Source organism: Rousettus aegyptiacus, unplaced genomic scaffold, assembly GCF_014176215.1.
Source record: "Rousettus aegyptiacus isolate mRouAeg1 unplaced genomic scaffold, mRouAeg1.p scaffold_m13_p_2, whole genome shotgun sequence".
NCBI lineage: Eukaryota > Metazoa > Chordata > Mammalia > Chiroptera > Pteropodidae > Rousettus > Rousettus aegyptiacus.
In genome coordinates, this window is record NW_023416295.1 from 92,349,521 (window position 1) to 92,373,700 (window position 24,180).

General features: G+C 43.4%; 1 protein-coding gene and 1 pseudogene across 1 annotated transcript; one reads left to right on the top strand and one right to left on the bottom strand.

Moving 5' to 3' along the window:
• Positions 1 to 1,263: 1,263 nt before the first annotated feature.
• Positions 1,264 to 13,716, bottom strand: PTPN18 (protein tyrosine phosphatase non-receptor type 18). The gene is given in 13 exon segments (XM_036236682.1): positions 1,264 to 2,251; positions 2,461 to 2,535; positions 2,824 to 3,026; positions 3,724 to 3,813; positions 4,094 to 4,186; positions 4,264 to 4,334; positions 4,420 to 4,486; positions 4,859 to 5,001; positions 5,197 to 5,259; positions 5,810 to 5,878; positions 7,072 to 7,158; positions 12,991 to 13,029; positions 13,576 to 13,716. Coding segments are annotated over 13 exon segments (1,194 nt in total). The 5' UTR covers positions 13,702 to 13,716; the 3' UTR covers positions 1,264 to 2,183.
• A 752-nt stretch (positions 13,717 to 14,468) lies between these two features.
• Positions 14,469 to 20,140, top strand: LOC107500290 (annotated as a pseudogene).
• Positions 20,141 to 24,180: the final 4,040 nt, after the last annotated feature.

Below are 24,180 nucleotides of genomic sequence, written 5' to 3' on the forward strand. Positions count from 1 at the left end.
AGGGTTCTAAGCAGACAAGCTTCATAAACTGACTTCAGTCACAAAGGGGTCGGTCCTGCTTCTGTGTGAGAACAGACTTCAAGGAAGCAAGGCAGCAGCAAGCAGACCAGCTGAAGATGGCTACTGCACAATCCAGGCAGGGAATGGGGCTGGCTAGTACAAGTGGCAACAGAGGAGGTACAGAGAGATGGTCAGATTCTGGATATACTTTGAAGGTAGAACTGATAGAATCTGCCTAAAGCTTACATAAGAGAAGAGGCAAAAGAGGATGGCTGCAGAGTTTGTATAAGAGGACGTGGATGGAGGGAGCTGCTATTAAATTCTTTCCCATCTCAGCAGCGTCTGAGTGGAAAGATCATGTCTTCAATTTTGGAAATATTAAGTTTAGGATGTTCAAGTGGAGATGTTGAAATATAGAGTTCTATATTTGAGCTGGATCAATCACTAGAGGATCAGGGACAAGCTCAGTCAGGGAGGTGGGGGGCAAACAGCAAGAAATAATGATGAAAGTGGCAGGGGAGGCCAAGAAGGAGGTGAGCATAGGGTCCAAACACCCAAATGAATCCAGTGTTTCAAGAAAGAGAGTCCAACACTGTTAAGTGATGAATATGATAGGCCTGGGACTTAGCAGCACAGAATACATCGTGGATTTATTATCAGCAGTTTCACAGGAGCTGCAGAAAGAGGAGCGGGAATAGAGTGGGTTATAACACGGAGTCAGCTCTTTTGAAGAAACAGAGAAATGGGGCAACCCAGCTCTTGGAGCAGGAAGTGGGATCCCACATGCAGACTAAGACAAGTGTTTGAGCATTAGTTGCAAATTTGGAAGGTTCAGTGAGACAGGAAAGGGGCGGCAGCTGGTCAAGGATATGATAGCATGCCACCTCCCACTACAGACGACTAAAGCTCAGACCTCCTGGGAAAACTCTGAAAGCCCATGGAATACACACCTCAGAGTTACCCTGCATGAGGGGCAGCAACTAGGCATTTTACACCACCTTATTCTCTGAACGAAGGCCCTTGGCTTTTCTGGTCAACTGAGGATGTGGCCAGGTTGAGGCAGAAGGCCAGCCCTCAGCTGACGGAATGCCCCTCTGAAGGTCTGGCTGTCTAACGGTATGACTATCTACCTGTTCAGGTTGGGGGTCTGTCTGTCTGCCTAACTGAAGATCTTTTTACTAGTCTTTCTGAAATTGTTACCAAACTCAAAAAAACCAGGAACTTGAATGTCGATGTTATAGAAATGAACACTGAACTCAAGAATAAATTTGAGCAGATAGTTTATTAGAGAGACTTGTGCACAAAGGAGCATAAAGGAGAAAAAATGCTCGCTAAAGGCTTTTTGTGACAAGATTATACAGGCCACCAAAAAGGGGGAAAGGGTTCAGGAATGAGGATGTAATTCCTGGTCCTATGATGTCTACATCAGTTTAAAGGTTGTTATAAGATGTTTTTTCCACAGTTAATGGTCCTTGCTGAGGCCCTGCAAAACAAAGGCTGATGCAAACATGTCTGTTAGCCTTTGTATTTTAAATGATCAGTACTAAATTACAGACTTAAGATGTTGCTGGTTTCTTCCTCAGAGGCTGTGGGCACTGAGTTAAAACTCAACTGGCATGTATGTCAGTAAGGAGGGAAGGTGTCAGACCACAATTAAAAATGGAAAATGAGGTCTCAGTATTACACGAGATGGAATCTCCCTTCTTTTAGCTATTTTATAGTAACTCAAAATTGGCCTGCTTGGTTGTTGTCATGCCTAGCTTGGGTCTATCTGAATGGAGGGGGAGTCCATGAGTCTTTCCCAATGTCCATCTATCTCTTGGGTATTATCAGCTGACTGTCTGGGATGAGCAACTCTATTATGTGGTGATGGGGGCAGTCTCCAGAAGTCCATCGTCCTCTTCACAAATGTGAGGCCTTCTGGGTTGGGCCATTCCTGATGTTCGTTCTTGAATCTGCTCAGTGCAGCCTCACCAGCCCTTATCTCCCAGCCTCGTCCTCCAGCCTCAAGGCTTGAATGCTATTGTCGCTGGCACAAAACCCCATTTCACACCCTGAGAAATTTTATTTGGATCCAGGCCCAGCGTTCCCATTCCCAGCACTTCACACAGCAGAGCATGGCGGTCAGCAGTTCGGGCGCCCACATGGAGAAGCAGACCGGCCGGGGGCGAAGGGGGTAGCATTCACACCCGGGTCCATTCGGCAGGGGGGTCCCGCGGCCCCTTAGGCTTTCCAATGCGCAGGTTGAAGCCTGGGAGAGGAAGGGCACCGTGGGTCTCCAGAAGAAGCCAGGGTGCGGAGCTCCAAGAAAACCATTCCCGAGCCTCCAGGGTCTCCTGGTTCACCGCGGCCCAATTCACTCTGAGGACGTAAATCCCATGCCACTATCCCTAAACCCTAAACTCCTGAGAGTCCGTCAAGGCTGCAGAACCCCAGCGCCTGGGGCTTTGTCTAACTTACCTAGCCCTCCGGTCTGAGACCCATCGGCCACGTCTTCGTAGGCGCCAGGCCCAGGAGGGTTGGGATCAACAGGAACTGCAGGCAAGAAACCGCAGCCCACGCGTCAGCTCCGGCTGCCGGCGGAGCGCGGCACCAGCCTAGGGCGGAGGCCACCTCCAGGGCTGGAGAAGCAGGCGCGCGGGGCCCGGCCCAGCGGGCGGGACGAGCGCCCGGGGGCGCGGCCAGGTCGCGGATCCCCGCCCAGACCCCGGGCCGCAGGTGTGGCCCGGAGCACTTCCGGGGGCGGCCGGCAGCCGGCCCGCGGGGCGGAGGTCCAGCAGGCGGGGGCCCTCCCAGCCCGCTCCCGGGGGCGTCCCGACTCACCGCGGCCGGGCAGCGTCCCCCGCACGTCTTCCGCGGGCGCCTGCGGCCGCTGGGCGCGCGGCGTCACTTGGCTGTAGAGCGGTGCCTCCTCCGCGCCGCGAGCGCCAGACCCCGACCGGGTGACCGCCAAGGCCCCTCGCTTCTGCACCACCGCGTACGTGTCGGCCATGGCGAGAGCCCGGGGCCCAGCCGCGGAGATGCTCCTTCAGCGGGGGCGGCGGGGAGGAAGTGGAACCGCCGAGTGAGGGGAGGGCCGGGTGAGGAGCGCGCCCCGAGGGCAAACCGCGGCTTCCTTTCCGCCCCCGGCGGTGCGCAGTTGCGGGCGGGGGCGGGGCAGAGAGGAAGGGATCCCTGGGTAAGGGGCGCTCGTTTCCGTGTCCCCAGCGCCCGACAAAGGAGATAGATGAAGGATGGAAGGGGCCGGCCTGGCAGGGCAATGGGCTTGGTTTGCTATCGAGGGGTGGTCATGTCTGCCTAACTGTTCATTGGAGAAAAGAATGAGGAAGTGGCATCTAAAGGGGAGGAAGGTATAGCCTCAAAATGGAGAGCCAGTCTCGAAGGCGAGGAGGTGTAATTTGTGCTGCAAAAGAGGGTTCAACTCTGTGTACGCAGCACCAGACACGAGGCCTGAGAAATATTTGCTGAATTAATGAATGACCGGGGCAGCTAGGTAAGGGTTAACATAGGAAGGAAAGCAGGGCCAGCATTAGAGGCCGACTTAGAGGCAAACAAGGGATGGGATCTCTGTGATTAAGGGTCGTTTTAGGGTAGGTTCCCACAGCTCAATTCAAAGAAAGAGCCAGTGAATATTTTATGAATGGAACAAGGGGCATGTGTTTCGAGGGTGAGAAAAGGATTGGCCTCCAAGCAGGAAAAATTGAGGAGGCTGGAGCTGGGTACCTGAGGACCCCGCCAGGTGGGTGGGGCATGGCAGGAAGGGCCAGGGAAATCCAGAGAGAGAGGGCATCCTCATAGAGTGGAATTGTGTTCCACTCTATGAGGAAAAGGCAGGAGGGGAAGAGCATCAGGCTTTAAGGAACCTGGCCAGGCTCCTGATGGAGATCACTATAGGCTCTAAGGGGTAAGCTGAAGAGGGTACAGTCTGATAAGGGAGCAAGGAGCAGGTCAAAGGTAGATATAGTGAGTCAGTCCCTGCCTCCAAAAGGAGGCCAGGGGTAGGATATGCAATGGTAGTGATCACACACCTGTCCTCTGGGTCCTGATCTGAGGGTGTTGGTGGATGGAATAGTGGGAAGGGGGCCTTGGTATCTCCTTGAGGTTCTGAAAATGGGGACTGGCATTTTGGAGTGCTAAGAAGAACATCTGAGCCCTGGTGTGGTACAGGAACCTGTACTGCTCCTGGAGGGGTAAGGGGGGTCAAGAAGTGAAGACAAGAGAAGGAGAGAGATGTCCTTGAAAGGAGGAGTCTCAGGCTCACACCTCTGCACAACTGCAGGCAGCTGCTTCTGCATCTCGACCACATTGAAGAGGCTGAAGTTAGGTGCGAGTATCTGGGGCAGAGAGAGATGAGGCCCATGAGCAGGCCTTTGTGGGCAGGGGACCGCACTACAAAGGCACACACATGTGCCCTCGTACGTGGGTTGGGAGCAACCATCTCACATAATCCATGGAACACAGGACACCCATCCTCCCACAGCCGGCACTACAATGTGAGGATCAGAGCAGCTCTGGTAGGGCCTGCCCATAACCCTTTTTAAGTAGGCATTTTGGGTTTGGGAGCCCCGATGGTGGATCCCCTGTAGCACCTTTTGATTCCCGGAATCCTCAGATTATAATTTACAAAGAAAAACTTTTTAATTGCTTTCATTTGTTGAGTATCAACTCTGTGCTTACTCCCCAACAGGCAGTCTGCCTTCAATAAATGCTAACAATTTCAGTTGATGCAGTGAGAGGAAGTATGGCCTCAGGTTGCTCAAAATAGGCATGCAAATGGCAAAGAATGGCTCTAAGTCTCCATCCTCTACTCCCAGTCCCCTTTGCCTCACTAGACTCCTATAAAGCCCATTTCCTAAACCTGCAGTGGACACAGAGGGGGCTGGGGCCAGATCCCTGGAGGTGACGGTCTTCCTCGGCCATGGCAAGCACGTGCTCAGGATTGCTCAGTACACCTCTGTCTGGCCAGGACATATATTATAGTTGGTACATAGAACGCGATTTCTGAAACACAGGAAAAGTGGAGCAAAGGAAAAAAGAAAGAAAAGCATTTACGGGGCACATACTAAATGTCAGGCCCGGTTCTAAACATCTTCCTTTTAAATGTAACACATAGTAGCTGAGGAGATGGCTACTACTGCTATGTCCATTTTACAGATGAGAAAACAGATAGGAAATATCTTCCTTCCCTTTCAGTACCTTCTGGAAGGTGACCTGAAGGGTTCTGAGCCTGATGTCTGCATTCAGCCATGTCTCTCTCATCTGAGGATGTAGGGCAGGTGGGAAGAGGAAAGAGAACAAATATCACAAATGCCCAAAGACAATTTACAGAAAACAAAGCATTTCTGATTAAAAATCAAATACAACATATTTTTAAAAGATCGTTAGCCTAAACATTCCCCACGGCTTTTGTGAAGGAAACTTTTAACAGAGGAGAGAAAGAGGAACCATGATTAAAAACCCAAACAAACTAATTTACAGTAAAAATTAAAAACTTTTTCTTTGGCTCTAAAGCAAAAGTTTTATTGTATTTATTAACTACCAACTGTATATATGTTCAGGTGAGAGATTTTCCTGAGTTCTTTTGAAGCAAGAAGGGACATAAAGATTTTAAGAAACTAACCGGGCACATTTATATTTACAGAGACAACAATGATCATAATTAAAATGCAAAAGCAAAGCATATATTGAGTGCCGAGTGTTTGGGCCTTTTAGACCCAGCCCAAAAGCTTTCCACTCTGAGAATCTTCCATGAAAGTTCCCAAAACATCCAAGATGCCATAAAACAGTTTCCACCTCTGCCCCAGCTCACCAAGGTGATGCAGAAAAGCCCAATCTGCAGTGGCTCCTGTTCTTGGGCCCAGTAAGGCTCACACTTTTTCTACAAAAGGCAAGAGAAAAAGGGCAGGGAGTAAAGAGGGGTAGTCTGCTTCCCAGGTCCAATATATCAAGACCCCCACAGGACTCCAGGCCTTGCAGGTGGAAGCACAGGCAGCTAGCTACAGCTCTAATGAAGGCCAGAGCCTCATCACTTTAAACACAGAGACTCAACGTCAACTTGAGTTTCTGACTATGCAGAAGAAATACAGTCCAGAATATTCTGTAAACTACAAAAAAAAAAAAAAAAAAAAAAACCAGAAGAAAGTATGCACTAGTATTTCCAGACATTGGACCACAGGCATTGCAGGACTATGATCACAGAACAAAGGGAAAGACATGAGTCAAACCCTATGACCACCCCCAGCTTATTGCCAAGAGGCAGTCACTAGGCTGCAGGACCCAGAGAGTCCAGTGATCCCCACTGAGTTGATAGGAGGCCAAGGCAGCTAGAATTTTAAGGGCAGAGTCCTGGAAAGATGAGAGCTATGCAAACAAAAGCAAAAAACTTCAGAAGTCTACATAGAGGTCCCTCTGAGTATTTAGCTGAATAATAATCTAAGCACATGAAATGTGAAACACCATGAGGCAAGGCAAGAATAACTTTCTATCAAAGAATAACTAGAGACCTGGAAGATGAACATTTCCTAGAGTTCACAATGGGACGGAATTTTCCCTCCAATCAGAATGGAAGGACCTGATTGATTATTAGGGACATTCAATAGAGAAGCCAGAAGGACCACACATTAGAAGTAAGACAAAATTAGTTCTAAAATAAAGGCTACTCTAGACCTGTCCTACAAAAGTTTAAACTTTAAAATGATAAAACAATCAAAAGTTCCTTAACTGCCTCCAAGAAAAGAGTCCAACACTCTTTAAAGGAAGAAAACAAAATCCAACACTTACCTGTGTAAAATTTAAAATATCGACCATTCAGTAAAAATTTACTAGACACAAATAAACAAACAAACAAAAAAAATGTGACACATAAGCAGGAGAAAAGTCAGTAGAAAAAGACCCAATAGAAATCAGGAAAGGAGCAGATAAAGACCTTAAAACAGCTTTTATAAATATTATTCACTATCTACTATCAGATTGGACACCAGAAGAAAAGATCAGTGAACACGAAGACATAGCAACAGAAACTATTCAAAATGAAAAAGACTGAGAAAAAAATGAACAGAGAGAATCAGTTACCTGTGAAAATATATCAAGTGGTCTAATGCATGGGTCCCGAAGAAGAGAGAGGGGTGCCAGAGCCAGCCGGCTAAAGTCGAACAGCACCTGAAAGAGGGGGGTGAAGCCTAAGGAAAAAAAAAAAAAGAAGACAAGAAAGCGTTTTGGGAAGGCATACAGTCACTGCTGCAGCCCCCAGTTTATTTAGCACAGCATATTTAAACCCTACAGAGTGCGCAAGAAGCAAAGACCTCTAAGTATACAAACAATCGCTGCTAATTACTCGGGAAACTTTGTAGCTATCTTATCATACTCTTTCCCATGATCAAAGAACATTCAGTTTATCTCCCCCAAAGCCAGTTGCACCTTCTCCGGAGCCAGCAGACTACACAGCTTGCTAACTCAGGAAAACTCCCAGCTTTACTGGCAGTTAATCTTGCCTCAAAATGGCTCCCAACAGAGGAGAGAACAAAAACTACATGAAGAAATAATAGCTGGAACTTTTTTCAAATTTGATGAAACTATGAACCCACAGGTCCAAGAAGGCCAGTGAACCATAGGGAGAATAAACATAAAGAAAGCCACACTGAGGCAGATGATCGATTGCTAAAAAAAGTGATAAAGAAAAATCTTAATAGTATCACACAAAACAAGACACATTACATACTAAGTGTGAGCAAACAGTACAAAAATAACAGCAGAATTTGTCAGAAATTACAAGCCAGGGGTTAATAGTTTGATATCCTAAAAAGTATAAAATAAAAATAAAAAAACCTTTGAGACAAAAGCTGAGAATTTATTAAAAGAAAACCTGCACTATGAGAACTATTAAAGTAAGCTCTTCACACGAAAGGAACATGACACTTGATGGAATGTGGATCTACACAAAAGAATAAAGAGTAAAGAAAAGGTAAAAATGTGGCTACATATAAAATATATTTCTCATTTTTAACATCTGTAAAAATGATCTAGCGAATTTTACCAAACTAGGAAAAATTAATAGCAATATTTTGCAAACTTTTCCAAAAAAGTAGAGAAGAGGGAACATTTCCCAGCATATTATGAGGCCAGTATTACTCTAATAGCAAAACCAGACAGAGTGATCACAAGAAAACTACTAACAACTGTCTCCTGAATATAGACAAAAAAATCCTCAACAAAATACTAGTGAAGGATTATACAATATGACCAAGTGGGATTACCCCTAGGAATGGAAAGTTGGTTCAATATATGAAAATCAATGTCATATACCATATTAATAGAAAATAAAACAAAAACACATGATCATCTGAATAGATGCAAAAAAAAGTTTTTTTGGACAAAATTCAACACCCTTTTATGATTAAAACACTAAAGAAACTAGAAATAGAAAGGAAATTCCTCATCTTGATTAAAAAACCTCACATCTACAAAAAAAAAAAAAAAAAACAGCTAATTTAATAATAGTGAAAGACTGAATGATTTGCCCTGAAGATCAGAAATGAGACAAGGGTGTTTGCAGTTTCCAATTCTGTTGAACTTTTTACTGGAAGTTCTAACCAGTGCAATTAGGGAAAAAATGAAGGAAGGAAGGAAAGAAGGAAGGAAAGGAGGGAAGAGAGAAAGGAAGATAGCGAGGGAGGGAGGAAACCCAGACAGGAAAGGAAGAAGCAAAACTATCTCAATTTGCAGACAACATGATGTTATACTTAGAAAACCTTAAAGAACACACACATAAAAACACACAATTAGAGCTAATAAACAAAGTTGCAGGATATAAGGTCAATATGGAAAAATCAATTGTATGTCTATTAGAGAAAACTATTTGGTTTGCAATAAGCAACCTGAAAATGAAATTGAGAAAACCACTTTATTTACTACAACATCAAAAAGTGTAAACTACTTAATTTAACAAAAGTGCAAGGCTTGTAAACTAGACACTACAAAACATTACTAAAAGAAATTAAAGAGGACCTAGATAAATGGAAATACATTCATGTTAATGGATTGAGATACAGTATTGTTAAGATGGCAATACCTTCCAAATTGATAGATTCAATACAGTCTTTATCAAAATCACAGAAGGCATTAGGAAGATACTGGCAATTTGATAATATTAACATCACTACGTTATCATTAATAGATGTGTCATAGATACCCAAGACTACCTCAGGTTTGATGATTCACTAGGACTTAGAGGACTCTGCATAGAGGTGTGCTCACGTCTATGATTTATTACGGTGAAAAGATACAGAATAAAATCAGCCAAGTTAAAAGGCACATGGAGTGAAGTCTATGGAAAACAAGTTGCCAGCTTCCAAGGGTCCTCTTCCAGTGGAGCAACAAAGGATGTGCTTAATTCCCCCAGCAATAAGCTGTGCCACACCTGTGAAACATTCACAGGAAGATTCTTAGGGGCTCCGTGCCCAGGGTCCTTGCTGAGGCACTTTATGTGGTATATAGGCACCCTCTGACTAGCGAAATGTGTACCAAAGCAAAAAATGTACCAAAACTGTGGACTCCCAGAAGGAAAACAAGTGTGTACATAAACCATATGGCTTATATAAACAGGTTAGGCACAGTGAGCCTCTCTTATTAGAAATCCAATTTCCAGCCACGAGCCAATTTTGCAGGAAGGCCTTTTTAAACATAAGCAGTTATGACTGCTTTGTGAACTCTTTTTTTGTACAGTAAGTGACCTAGAATAGGCAAAACAACCTTGAAAAAGAAGAACACAATTGGAGGACTCACATTTTCTGATTTCAAAACCTACTATAAAGCTACAATAATCAAAACCATGTAGTACTGCCACGAAGATAGACATATCAGCCAATGGCACAATTGAGAGTCCAGAAATAAGTCCTTACATTTATTGTCAATTGATTTTCAACAAAGATACCAAGATCATTCAATGGGGAAAGCACAGTCTTTTCAACAGATGGTGCTGGGACAACTGGATATCTATATGCAAAAGAATGAATTTGGACCCCTACTCATACAATGTACAAAAATTAATTCAAAATGAACCACAGACCTAAATATAAGAGATAAAATTTTTAAATACTTAGGAGACACATAGGAGTAAATCTTTGTGACCTTTGGTTGGACAATTATTTCTCAGATACAACAAAAGCATAAGCAAAACAATAGATAGACTAGAATTTCTCAAAATTAGAAAGTGTTTGTGTTTCAAAGGACACTATCAAGAAAATTGAAAGACAATCCACAGAAAGGGGAAAATGTTTGTAAATCATATACTGATAAATGACTTTTATCCAGAACTCTTGCAACTCAATAATAAAAAGACAAATAACCCATTTAAAAAATGAGCACAGGATCTGAACGGATATTTGTCCAAAGAAAATGTACAAATGCAAAAATAAGAACATGAAAGACTACAAGGAGATACCATTTCCCACAAATTAGGATGGCTAATAAAAACAAAACAGAAAATAACAAGTGAAATGGTACAACCACTGTGGAAAACAAACAAACAAAAAAATTAAACACAGACTTGCCATATGATCAAGCAATTCTACTTCTAGGTATATACCCAAAAGAAATGAAAACAAGAAATTAAAACAGATATTATATGCCAATGTTCATAGCAGCATTATTTATAATAGCCAAAAAGTGGAAACAATCCAAATGTCCATCAACAGATGAAAGAATAAACAAAATAGGGTATATACATACAATGGAATAGTTTCAGCCTTAAAAAAGAATGAGTTCTGATACATGCTACAACACAGATGAACCTGGAAAACATGAGTGGAATAAGCCAGACACAAAAAGACAAGTATTTTATGATTTGACTTAGATGAAGTACCTTGAACAGATAAATTAATTGAAACAGAAAGCAGAATAAAGGGTTCCAGGAGCTTGGGGAAGGGGAAAAGAGAGTAAATGTCAAATGGGTACAGAATTTCTATTTGGGATTGTGCATAAGATCTAGAAATTGATAGTGATGATGGCTGTACAACATTGTGAATGTATTTAATATCTTTGAATTGTACAATTGAAATGGTTAAAATGGCGAATTTTATGTAATGCCTATTTTACCAACTTTTTTCTTACAATTTTTTAATAAGATGATTGAATACTACTTCACACCCAGTAGGATGGCTATAATATAAAAGACAGACAATAACAAGTATTGGTGAAGATGTAAAGTAATTGGAACCCTTAAACATTGCTGGTTGAAATGTAAAATGATGTAGCCACTGTGGAAAACAGTTTGACAGTTCTTCAAAATGTTAAAAATAAAGTGACCAAAATGACCCAGCGATTTCACTTCTAGGTATATACCCAAGAGAAATGAAAACATACTTCTACATAAAAACTTGCACACAAATAGCAGCAGTATTGACAATAGCCAAAAAAGTGGAGACAGCTCAAATTCTACAAACTGATTAATGGGTAAATAAAATGTGGTAGATCTATTCAATTGAATACATTATTCAGCAGTAAAACCAAGTGAAGTATTGCTACATGCTACAATATGCATGAACTTTAAAAACATTACACTACGTGAAAGAATCCAATCACAAAAGAGAACATAGCATATGATTCCATTTATATAAAAAGTCCAGAGTAGGCAAATCAATAGAGACCAAAAATAGATTAGGGGTTGCTTATGGTAGAGGTCGGTGGGAAATGAATGGGGAGTGACTGCTAATGGGTACAGGGTTCCTTTATGGAGAGATGAAAATGTTCTAAAATTTATTGTGATGGTTGCATAACTCAGGAATACATTAAAAATAACCGAATTGCACTTTAAATGGATGAATTGTGTTTCAATAAATCTGGTTTTTTTTAAAGAAAATCTATAGCAAAAATAACATCAGTGTATTGTAGAATACATTACATATTTAGAATTAAAACCTATGACAACAATAGCATAAAGCATGGAAAGAGAAAACCAAAATATGCTGTTGTTAAGTTCTCATATTTTACATGAAATGATATAATATTATTTGAATGTAGACTATGATTAAGTTAAAGATTTTTTTGTAAACTCTAAAGATACCACTATGTACATAATACAGGTAAAAATTCTCAATCTAAAAGAAGACAGAAATTAAAGAGTGGAACAAAGAACAGACGAAACAAATAAAAAACAAATAGCAAGATGGTAGATTTAGATCCTACGTTACCAATTACATTAAAGACTAAATATGCTGATTAAAGGTTGAAATTGTCAGAGTGGGTACAAAAGAAAGTCCCTACAATATACCACCACAAGAAATACACATTAAAAATAAAGATGAACATAGATTTGAAAGTAAAAGAACAGGGAAAGTATTTTTTATTATGCACACTCTAAAGAAATTTAAATGGCTATATAACATCGAAATACATTTTAGAGAAATGAATAGTACCAGCGATAGAGGGACATTACATATTGGAAAAGAGATTGGCTCATCTCTTCAGAAAGACATAATCCTAACTGTATATTATAGTTATCCAAATATAGAATTTTAAAATTCCTAAAGCAAAAACTTAAATGAAAAGATAGATAAATCTTAAGAGTTGGAGATTACAGCACTCCCCTTTCAGAGGGAACAGCCAAGGAACAGACCCTGAGGCTGAGCAGTCTCTGGCATATCTGAGGAACAGCAAAGGCCTGAGTGGTTAGAGTGGAGCAAGTACAGGGGAGAGAGATGGAAATAGAGATGAGAGCTAACAGGGAAGCCACACTATACAGGGCCTTACGGTCTGGGGTGGGGAATGAGGAGGGAAGACCAGCAGGAGAGGGGCTGCCAACACTGGAGAGAGGAGTCACATGAATAAAAGGGGAAAATCAACAATTAAAGAGAGTAATAGTGGGCTTTCAACAGAGCTACAGTGTGGTCACTCCGAGAACTGGGCCCTTGAGTCCTGGGATCAGAGAAGAGCTAGCAAGATTTCTCCTGCCTCCCCCTACACAAGGACATGCATTCTGGGGGCTATGACACCTACCCTCCCATTTTCCATTTCTCGACATGCCATCAGGGTCACCTAGAGAAGAGGATAACCGAAGAGGGAAGTGATTTAGGTTAGGGGGTAGGAAAACAGAGCCAAGGGTGGGCCCCACTTCACCCACCCCCAAAGCTGACCTTGACCTCAAACTCCCAGACCAGGCGCCAGAAGTCTACCAAGGTGTGAGGCAGGGGTCCCTGTGTGGCAACGTAGGTCCAGCTAAGTTCACTACCGAGATGCCGTTGTCACCCCACCATGACCACCACCCCCCACCCCCGACTCCTGGCTAACCCTAATGAAGTTGCCATTGATGTAGTCGCCTTGTCCCTCCTCTTGGAGCAAAGAGAGGATCACTCATGTCTGATCACCTGCCATCAGGAGAGGTGAGAAATGTGGAATTTGGGGTTGACAGGAGCATAGGGTGTAGGGACAGCGCGCCCAGCAGGGACACCACCAAGGTGCTCTGGTGGGCTACACCCCAGCCAGGCTTGGGGAGGGAGCTCCTGGAGGGTGGTGGTGACAAGGTCTGCAGGGTGGGGTAGGGGTGGGGGGACAGAGTTGCTCCCTCTGAAAGCCCTGACTTACACAGCAGCATTTCTTTGTAGTGGTTCTTCTTGAGGTTTTCTGATTGACTACTGGCCTCAGTGGAGCACATGCCGCCAGCCTTCCAGACAGCTGAGCAAGTCCTGATATCCTGGTCCAAGGCACCATGAGCACCAGGAAGGAGAGGAGGAGAGGAGTCAGGTCAGATTTCTCACAGGAACACAAGGCCATGGCCTGTGAGAGGCTCCAGATAGCACAGGGCCAGGCTCATTGTAATGATACGATAATAACAGCGACTCAAAGTGCCTTCCTTGTGCCAGGCTCTGTGCTAAGAGTGCTAAAACATCACAAGGTCCCTCTGAAGTGGATACTATTATTGATGCGGCAGTGTGCAGGTGAGAAAGCTGAGCCACCACATGCTTCAGCAACTTCTCCGAAGTCTGACCAGGGTTGAACTCAGACCTCTCAGCATCCACCCCCTATAGACTCAATTGGTGTTACACTGTAAACAGTGATTGTGATATATTATGTATTTAATATAACAAACACAATATGAGATATGTGACAATATACAATATTGTGAACTAAAGTCTTATATTCATGTAACAAGATACTGTAGGAACTATTGTGAGAGATGCCTGCAGTTCTGACAGGATGTCTGGTGCTTGGAGCAACAAGGTCATCAGAAGCAGGTGTGGACTTGCACACAAGGACACATTGCAGGGAGGGCGCACACGCCTGACCAATTCTGGGACTTCTTACTCTAGGGACGAGGATGGGAAAAAGATACTTGAGAAGAAATAGCTGAAAACACGGTGGTGGCCTTGAGGCTGAGTTTGGGAATTGGCTGTAGTTTGTAATTACTAACCTGATAGTAACTAATAATAAATTACAAGGCCGGCTTTGTGAGAGAGAATAAAAAGCCATGGAGACAGGGGTGGGGGATGCTAGCATTGCCATTCCTTGCCATTCCTCCTCTCCCTTATTTATGTTAGTAAAAGCATTTCCAGACTCCGACTCTTCTTTCAAACCATCTCCACAACAACTGACACCCAACATGGGGCATGAAGACGAGGGTGTAGAACTATGCTGGAAACTGAAGGGGTAAGTCTGCTCACGGTAAGCGATACCTTCGGCATAGTTTTAGCACCGAAAGGAGCAAGTCTGCTCAGAGTAAGCGGTACCTTCGGCATAGTGTTTTAGCATAGGGTTTTTAATTAATTAATTAAAATTTTTTTAGCACATTTCCAGATTACACTGGAAACCGAAAGGGATACATTCGTTCATGGGTAAGCAATACTTTCGGCATAGTTTTAGCAGGGGGAATTATGTAGGTAGACATTGCTACTGGTTCAAGCCAGAGGGAAAATAAATGCTAAAGTGTGGAAAAAAAGTCAAAAGAGCTTTGTGGAAAGCTCATCAACAGGGGGATCCTATCCCTGTTTCTCTTTGGTCTTTATGCACTTTAATTTCTCAGGCTTTACAGCCTCTGCAATCTGACTCTGAAGGTGCTGCAACTGACTTGGCAACATGCCAAGAACATGAACCTGTTTATGAAAATCCTATAGGAATAGTGTCTGAAAATGAGCCAGAGGAATCTACTAAGTCTTCATCTGAAGAGGAATGTGCAGGCTGCATTCCTCCTAATAAAGAGTCATATCAGGTTCTTTTGCCCCAAGTAAAGGCAATAGATCAAAGGTTGAAGCAACTGCAGTTGGGGCCAACTGGAGGATATTTTCAAGAACCTAGAAAGCCCTCTGTACCACCTGTAAATACTTTATTTGGGGCCAAGCCTTCAGTTGCTGGTCCTGTTTCATTTACTTTTCCCCTTTCACCTGATTTGATTAAGGAAATAATGGATGAAGAGAGTAGTAGAGAAAATCTTCCTAGACAGCTACTCCTCAGCTGATGGGGTTTCCTATAGTGAGACAGGCGTTTCCCCCCCAATGCCCAGTTTCCTCAGGGGGGTATCAATGTGCAATATACTCCATTGGAACATAAATTCCTGAGAATACTTAAAGAATCTATCAATCAATATGGTATGCAGTCCACTTATGTTACAGGTCTTTTAAACAGTATAGCCACAGAATGACAATTGTTAGTGTCAGCTAGGAAGCTATTATAAAAACTGTGTTAGAACCAGGTGCTTATTTGCAAATGAAAGCCTAGTGGAGAGAGGAAGCTCAACAGGTGGCTCGTAGAAACACTGCATGAAAGCCTCCAGGGGCTACTCTTGAAGAGCTGACAGGTACAAAAAAACTTTACTACCCTTGAGCAGCAATGCCATTTGACTAAAGAAACCTTGTTACAAGTGAAATTAATAGTGTTAAGAGCTTGGTATCGAGTGGAGCCACCTGGGAAGCATCCTCAGTTGTTCACTAAAATTATAGAGAGTCCATGGGAGAGTTACACTAATTTTTTTGTCTCAGCTACATAGGGCCATTGTCAGGGTGGTAGCTCTTTCTGAAGTCTAAGAATTACTCTTAGAAACTCTAGCTTATGAAAATGCAAATGCGGAGTGTCAAAGGGCTTAAAGGCCCCTGAAAGCTCAAGGGGCACCTTTGGAAGAATATATTAAAGCTTGTCATGATGTTGGCTCTTTAACACATCAAGCTAATTTGTTAGCAGGAGCTTTACAGAAAGGGTTTCAAAGTTCTCAAATGAAATGTTATCAATGTGGGAATCTGGGGCACTTTCCGAAAAGACTACAGGAGAGGGAATACGGGAGGAGGTAAAAGTGGTGTATACAAAACCCCCTAGTAGGGGACAGGCTCCTAATAAACCCTGTCAGAAGTACGGGAAAGAATTTCTTTAGATTAGTGACTGTAGATCTCAAAAGGACAAAAATAGAAACTGGTTGCTAGGAAAAAGGAAGCAGGGCCCTTGCCCCCAGGGCCCAGGGAAAAACAATTTGGGGTTTCAGTTTCCCATCAGCTCAGGTTTCCCCATCAAATAATGCTGAATCAGAATCCACCAGGCAGTGTGTTCAAGATCTAATTTATGCTATTGAAAAAAGCGCTGCCTTAGACATTCTGCACCTCAACATTTTACTTTAATTCCTGCTGGGGGAGAGGGTGTACAAATTACCAACACATATTTTTGGACCTTTGCCTGAAGGACGAAGTAGTTATACGTCCAAGGGAATTTTTGTTCACACTGGAGGGATTGATGAAGATTATGAAGGAGAGATAAAAGTTATGGTTAATGTGAGCATAACCACCTAAATTGCACCAGGAGAAAGATTTGCTCAAATATTATTACTTATGTTCAAAGGAAAGCTGCTCCAGTTAAAAGAACTGGAGGATTTGGGAGTACAGGGAAACAGATATTCTGGCAAACCATGATTGGTGAACAGCATCCTAAATTAAAGATATCTATTAATGGTATAAAGATTGAAGTCTTGCTTGACACCAGAGCAGATGTTTCTATTATTTCTTTACAATCTTGGCCATCTCAATGGTTATATGCACCCATGCAAGCCCATTTCACAGGAATTGGACATCTTACATAAACTTTTCAAAGTGTTAACTTGCTGACTTGCTGTGGTCCTGAGGGGCAAGTAGCTTCCTTTAAGCCTTATGTTGCTAACATTGTAGTAAATTTATAGGGAAGAGATCTGTTGCAACAATGGGGAGCTTCTTTAAACATTCCTTCTTTATTACAGGCTACTTTGAAATATTACATTCAATATGAATTATGACCCTTTCAAAGGTCTAGGTATGACAGAAGGCATTGTAGCTCCCTTGTTCACATCTCCAAAATTCAACAAACATGGTTTGGGGTTTCCAAATTTAGAGTAGAGGCCAACGCTCAGTGCTTTGCCCTTCCACTTAAATGGCTCACTGAATAGCCTGTTTGGGTTGAGCAGTGGCCCTTGACAAAAGAAAAATTAGAAGCATTACAGTAACTAGTAGCTGAACAATTGGCCAGTAACCATATTGAACCCTTGTCTTCTCCATGGAATTCACCAGTATTTGTTATAAAAAAGAAGTCAGGAAAATGGAGAATGTTAATAGATTTATGAAGAATTAATGCTGTCATTCAGCCTATGGGGGTTTTGCAACCTAGGCTCCCTAACCCCCCACTAATTCCATGAAATTGGTTTTTAAAGATTATAGATTTAAAAGACCGTTTTTATACTATTCCTTTATAGCCTCAGGATAGAGAAAAGTTTGCATTTACAATTCCTACTTTAAACAATGCTAAACCTACTCAGCGATGTCAGTGGAAAGTATTACCCCAGGGCATGCTTAATAGTCCTACCATGTGCCAACCATTTGTGAATATACCTTTGCAAGAAGTAAGGGAAAAGTTCCCTCAGGGACTTGTGTATCACTACATGGATGAAAAGAAAAAATACTAGAAAATGTGTTTTCATTTGGAAAAATTTCTCTGGAAAAGTATGGGATCAAGACAGCTCCTGAGAAAATACAAGATTCTGTTCCTTATCAATATTTAGGATATAAAATTTTGCAACAGAAAATTACTCCTCAAAAGGTTGAAGTTAGACGGGATGCTCTCAAAACTCTTAATGATATTAAGTGGGTGGTATTAATTGGCTTTATCCTTCCCTCAGTATCCCCACATATGCTTTAACTGATTGGTTCTCTATTTTAGAAGGGCCCACAGCATTGGATAGTCCTTGGGAACTAACACTGCTGGTGGAAAAAGAATTTTAAATACTGTATTATTGAAAGACACTCTTGTAGTCACAAACTTGCATTGCTCAGATTTCATTATTGTGTGGTAAAAGTTCTTTCTCTAACTTGAAATTTAAAATCTATTAATGATTTCCTTTTTCTTTTATTGGTTAATAAGTCTAAAACAGGACGTTTTAGCATGGAGTCAACAGTGAAAGTAACATGATTTTATATTGAAAAAAAAGGAGGGTAATGACTAAATTACAAATTTCAGTGCTTTTTAAGGTACCTTTCTGCTCCTGTTTCTGTTGACCAGTCACTGGGGGTCCATGGAGAGACCGGACCATGGCCAGGCCGTGGGACACCGCCTCCTGTGCCCTGTTGTCAGGTTCTATTTATTGTCTTTGGTCTTGTCTAGGATAGAGGTGGCGAACTTCTCTGGGGCCACCTACACCCCAGTAATTGTTCTTGTATGAGTGTCTGTTTTGTGTTCTCTGCGCAAGAGATGGGGGGAAACCAGAGTTCACACAAGACACCCTTGGGGTGTATCCTGCGACATTTCTAAGGATATGCTTATAAAACACAAAGGAGGAATATGGAAAACCCTGAGACAAAGGCTTAATAGAGCATTATATACTTTAAAATTTTTAAATCAAGATGAACAAGGTGGCACAGGGGCTCATTGGCATTGGGTCAAACAGGCCAGTGAGCCTGTGCAGCAGCCAGTATACTACAAGGATCTAAAAGGGGATTGCGTGCCTGCTGAGGTACTGAAATGGGGCCGAAGTTTTGCTTATATCTCTACAGGAACAGAGAAGCTTTGGGTCCCAACTAAGAATGTCAGGCTCCGGGAGCGGAGAGAAGCGGCGGGTCGTCATCGAATCTGGTCAGGAGATGACTCCGACTTCCCTATTCCTTGCAATAACAGCCCTGATTACGGCACAGAGCTAGAACTGGAGTATGGATGGATGCCAGTTAAACTGTCTGAACCCTGGCAGGACTCCCCTGTCACTATGACATTGCAGCAACTGATGGACCATGTTAAAAGAAGAGCTAAAAGATTCCTTGGCATGCTGATCGCTGCTGTTGTGGGTATCATCACTGTTACTGCTGTTGCTGCTGCGGCTGAGTGGCTCTGCATCAATCTGTACAGACTGCTGAATTTGTTAGAACCTGGCATTGGGATGCTGAACAATTATGGACTTCTCAAAGACAAATTGACTCTGTATTGCAGAGTCAAGTGGCAGATTTACAGCAAGCAGTTATATTGTTAGGAGATCAAATTGTTAGTTTGCAGAAACAGGTGCAACTTAAATGTGATTAGAATACAACTTCCTTTTGTACAACTCCTGTACCATATAATGAAAGTATGTTTGAATGAGATAAAGTAAGGCAGCATATTTGGGGGTATGGTAATGCTTCAGGTTTAATTACAGACTTACAAACACATATTGCTGACACTTTTCAAAAACAGCTTCCTGAATTACAGGGGATCGCAGTGCTATAAAGCATGGTCAATAGTATGGAAGACTTACATCCTATTCCACAAATTCATGGGTTAATGGGCTCATCTATTGCTTCTTGGATAGTAATTTGTTTGTTACTTGTTTTTCTTTGTTTAGTCTGGAAAAGATTCTCAAGAAACCAAAGATTAAGAGAGACTCAGGCCACTGTGTTCTCAGTAATGCTGAATAAAATTCAGCAAAAAGAAAAGGGGGATATATTGTGAGAGACACCTGCAGTCCTGACAGGATGTCTGGTGCTTGGAGCAACAAGGTCATCAGAAGCAGGTGTGGACTTGCACACAAGGACACATTGCAGGGAGGGCGCACACGCCTGACCAATTCTGGGACTTCTTACTCTAGGGACGAGGATGGGAAAAAGATACTTGAGAAGAAATAGCTGAAAACACGGTGGTGGCCTTGAGGCTGAGTTTGGGAATTGGCTGTAGTTTGTAATTACTAACCTGATAGTAACTAATAATAAATTACAAGGCCGGCTTTGTGAGAGAGAATAAAAAGCCATGGAGACAGGGGTGGGGGATGCTAGCATTGCCATTCCTTGCCATTCCTCCTCTCCCTTATTTATGTTAGTAAAAGCATTTCCAGACTCTGACTCTTTTTCCAAACTGTCTCTGCAACAAGGAACTTTAACTGTTAAGATTATTATAATTAGTGAATAGCATATTACCATATGCTAGCCACCATTCTAAGTGCTTTACTTAATGCCCATCAGGTCATTTAAGCCCTGGTGAACATCCTAGTATAATTGGTACCATGACTGATATTTCTATTACATAGATGAGGAAACCAAGGCCCAGAGAGGCCCAAAGATCCCTCTGAGTGACAGAGGCTGGCATGCAGAAGGCTGGCCCTGCTCGCTGCCTACACTTAGGTATCGCTCACTGCCCCAGACTGGATGGAAACCTGGATGGGCATGACACCTGGTGGTAGTATACATTTCTATCTAGTATGTACATTTTCATATTGAATAAATTTTATATTTTGGACTTATACATTTCTCATATATGATATCTATTTTTACTTTTGTGTAAACTATTTAGATTTATTTAAAACTTTATTTGTCGCATATTTTATATTTACTTAGGAACTTATTGAATAACTTATTTTATAAATTGTAGTTATATATGTTGTATTTGTCTCTATAGTTTTATAAAGTTTGTAAATTATAACATTTATTTTTATATAATCACTATATATTTGCATTAAAATTTCATAAATTTGGTTGTTACTTATTTTTATTGTACCTAATGATTATATAATCATTTATTATACTTTATACTTATATACATATGTTCATCAAACTTATTTTTTATTATACATCACATATTTCTAAATTTGGTATGTACGCCAACATGTTGTTTACATATTTGCATTTTCCATGTGTTATACGTTATTATATTTAAAACATCTAATTTGGTGTAGTAAACGATGCCTAAGAGGCTAAATTAGATTCTTAACGCAGGGCTTGAACTACTCCTTTGTAATGTTTAGAATATTTATAACTAGTGACAAAAGATCCTACAAAGTGAGCGCTCAAGATGTGCTTACAGCTTTTACCCACACCAGTTACTTAATCCTCAGGCCAGTTTGGTCTTTAAGGTTCGAATTTTGCCTAAGAAGAAACAGAGCCCAGAGGGGTTGAATAATCGCCCACGGGCCACAAAGCGGATTCGCGCCCCGCGCCCACACTCTTGCCTCAGTAGGGCTTCGCGGTTCCTCTTTTCCCAACCCCTTCCTCCCCTGACCACAGGAGTGAGTGACCCACCGCCGGCCACGGCCACCCAGCCCAGCAGCCCAAAGGGTCCGGGAGCGAGACCCGGGTGCAGGAACCTGAGGGAGCGTGCAGCCAGTCCCAGCCGGCCGTGGACTTTTCCCTCTAAGGCCCTGAGGGCAGAGGGAGCGGACATATACACTGGAATAAAGAGAGAGGGAGAGGGAAAAAGAGAGCGCCGCCCCGACGTCCTAGGTCGCCCACTCCCGTAGAACTAGCCGGCCACCCCGCGCCTCCAACTGCTCTAAGCTCCGCGCCGCATCCAAGTTGCAGCTCATACGAATGCCCGCCAGCTGGGTGCGGTTCAGCAGCTGTACTCGGCTCTCGCAGATCTTGCAGATGCCGCTGGAGGTCGAGGCCCCGCCTCCGGCCTCACCAGCCAACCAATGGAAGCGTGGAGCGACCCTGGCCAATGGCACTCTGAGCTGTCCCAGCCCCGCCCACAAGGTCCCAGACACAGCCGGCAGCAAAAGCCCTCGGTCTCGGCAGACTGGGCTGGGCTCGGCCCCGGAAGTGAGTCCAGCGCTGGGCCTTCCCTGCATTTTATGGTCGCTGCGCTGGCTGAGTCTTCACAGTCCCATGAACACTTCCTTCCGCTTGCACCCGGGATCTGCGCCCAGGACCCACCTTCCTTCGAGTGCCTCGGCTGGGTAGATGGCCGTGCGCCCTCTCCCGGCTCCCCCGTCGGGTGTCCTGGGAGGTAGGCTGCGTCGGGGTCCGAGCCAGGGCGGAGGGGCGGCGGCTGTGAGTGGAGATGACCGCCGAAAAGGAACTGTACGCAGCTCCTGCCTCGGGGACCCCGGGTGGGGAACATACCGCGCTGTGCGCTCAGGCCTGGTCGCAAAGCAGTCGGAGAGGTAACCGCGGAGGGAAAATGGCACACGGGCACCCGCTATGTGAGAAAGACCTAGTGGAAGCCGATGCTCCTGAATCTGTGTATTTCCTGAGGGTCTTTTTTCTGGGGTGGGCTAGCAGGAGCGGAGAGCGCCAGGATCTAGTCCTAATTTAAGGGTCTCGACTTGCGAAAACCTGCCGGGAAACTGAGGCCCTGGAAGTGTGTTCCAGGGGACAAGGTGTTCTCAACACTTTTAAAAGAGCTCCTCCCCCTTTTTTTTTGTCTCCACACCCCCGTCTTCAGAAAATGTGCAGGAAAAAGACAGAGGACAGCTGCTTCCGGAGTCACCAAGGGGAGGCTGGAAACAGCAGACAGGAGCTTAGGGGCGCTGGCCAAGAACTGCCCTGGGTAGGTAGACTGGCCCAACCCCTCTACCCGGGTCACAGAAGGACTTTTGGAAGGGGAGTGTTATTGGAGAGGGTGTCTGTGGAGTCCAGTTTGAAGTTCTTGGGGTATGGAAGGGTGACCAATGGGATGAGGTGTAACTTAAGTTATTAAAGGGTCAGCAGGGTTATTGGTTCACGTTGTGGATTTAATTAGTTATCAGAATGCTGTTTAAGTCAAGGATGAGCAAACTTTCTAAAAAGGCTTTGCTCTGTCCCAGCTATTCAAGTCCTCCATCATAAGTATGGAAACAGCCATAGGCACTATGTAAAGGAATGAGTGTGGCTGTGTTCCAATAGAACTTTTTTTGTGGGCACTAAAATTTTAATTTCAGCCAATTTTCATGTTATGAAATATTCAGTTTTTTTTCCCCCTGTGGTCTGCAGGCCATGGTTTGCTGACTCTGGTTTAAGTGACTGAGAGGTCAAAGTAGATCAGTGGGGATGTTTCATTTATTGAGTTATTGGGAATCACTGTGGATTCCGTGTTTATCAGTTTCATCTTATAGAGTTCAAAGGTGTTCAGTTGTGATCACTAAGGATGAATATTGATAGTGAATTCATTAGAGGCCAATAGAGTTCCTTGGATACTCATGGGGACTGTCAGTGGATGTTAATGGCAGTCACTGGGAGGTCAGGGAGACGGTGAAAGTAACTGAGAGCCCACTGGGATTTGGAGTGTTAGTTTACTTGAGGAAGTCAAAAGAGTCAGAGTTCATTGAGGGCTCTTAATCAGGTCATAATAGTGAATGTCAGTGAAATCACTGAGATTTTGTGTATAGTCATAGGTTGTTGGAGACTCAGAGATGCAGGATACACAAGTATCTGTAAACTTATGAGAAAATATGTAGGTCACTGGAGGAGTCATAGAGACTCCTGCATCCCTGAGTACTCCTAGATACTAATGGCAGTCATTCAGGACTAGTGGGTTCCAGAATAAGTGGGGAAGTCCCTGTGGGATCATGAAAGGTCTTTGTGAACCCTGGTGGTAGATGTCATTGGAGGTCAACAGTCACTGTAAGTTGATGGTATGTGGGGACCAAAGCAATATTGAGGGGTCAGTCGGTCATCCATATCCATATCTATCCATGGTGGTGACTGGGAGGCAGGGAGGCTGACCTGGAAACTGGGGTTTGGCTAGCTGAAGATGTTCTGTCCAACTAGGAGTATAGGGACTATTTGTCCGATGGGTGGGTGTATTTGTCTGTCAACCTGACTTGAGGGTCTGTCTGTTCAGCTGGCTTAAGGGATCTCTATATCCTGCCAAGGGCCTGGCTTTCTCACAATCTGAGGTCCTTCTTACTGGAATAGGTTAACCTATCAAGCTAAAGTTCTGGCAGGCTAGTTGACTAGGTAAGTGAGGTGTCTCTCCACTGGGGTAATGTCACTTTGTCCAGTTAGGGGGTCTGTCTCTGTCCTTAAGGGATTCTGTCTT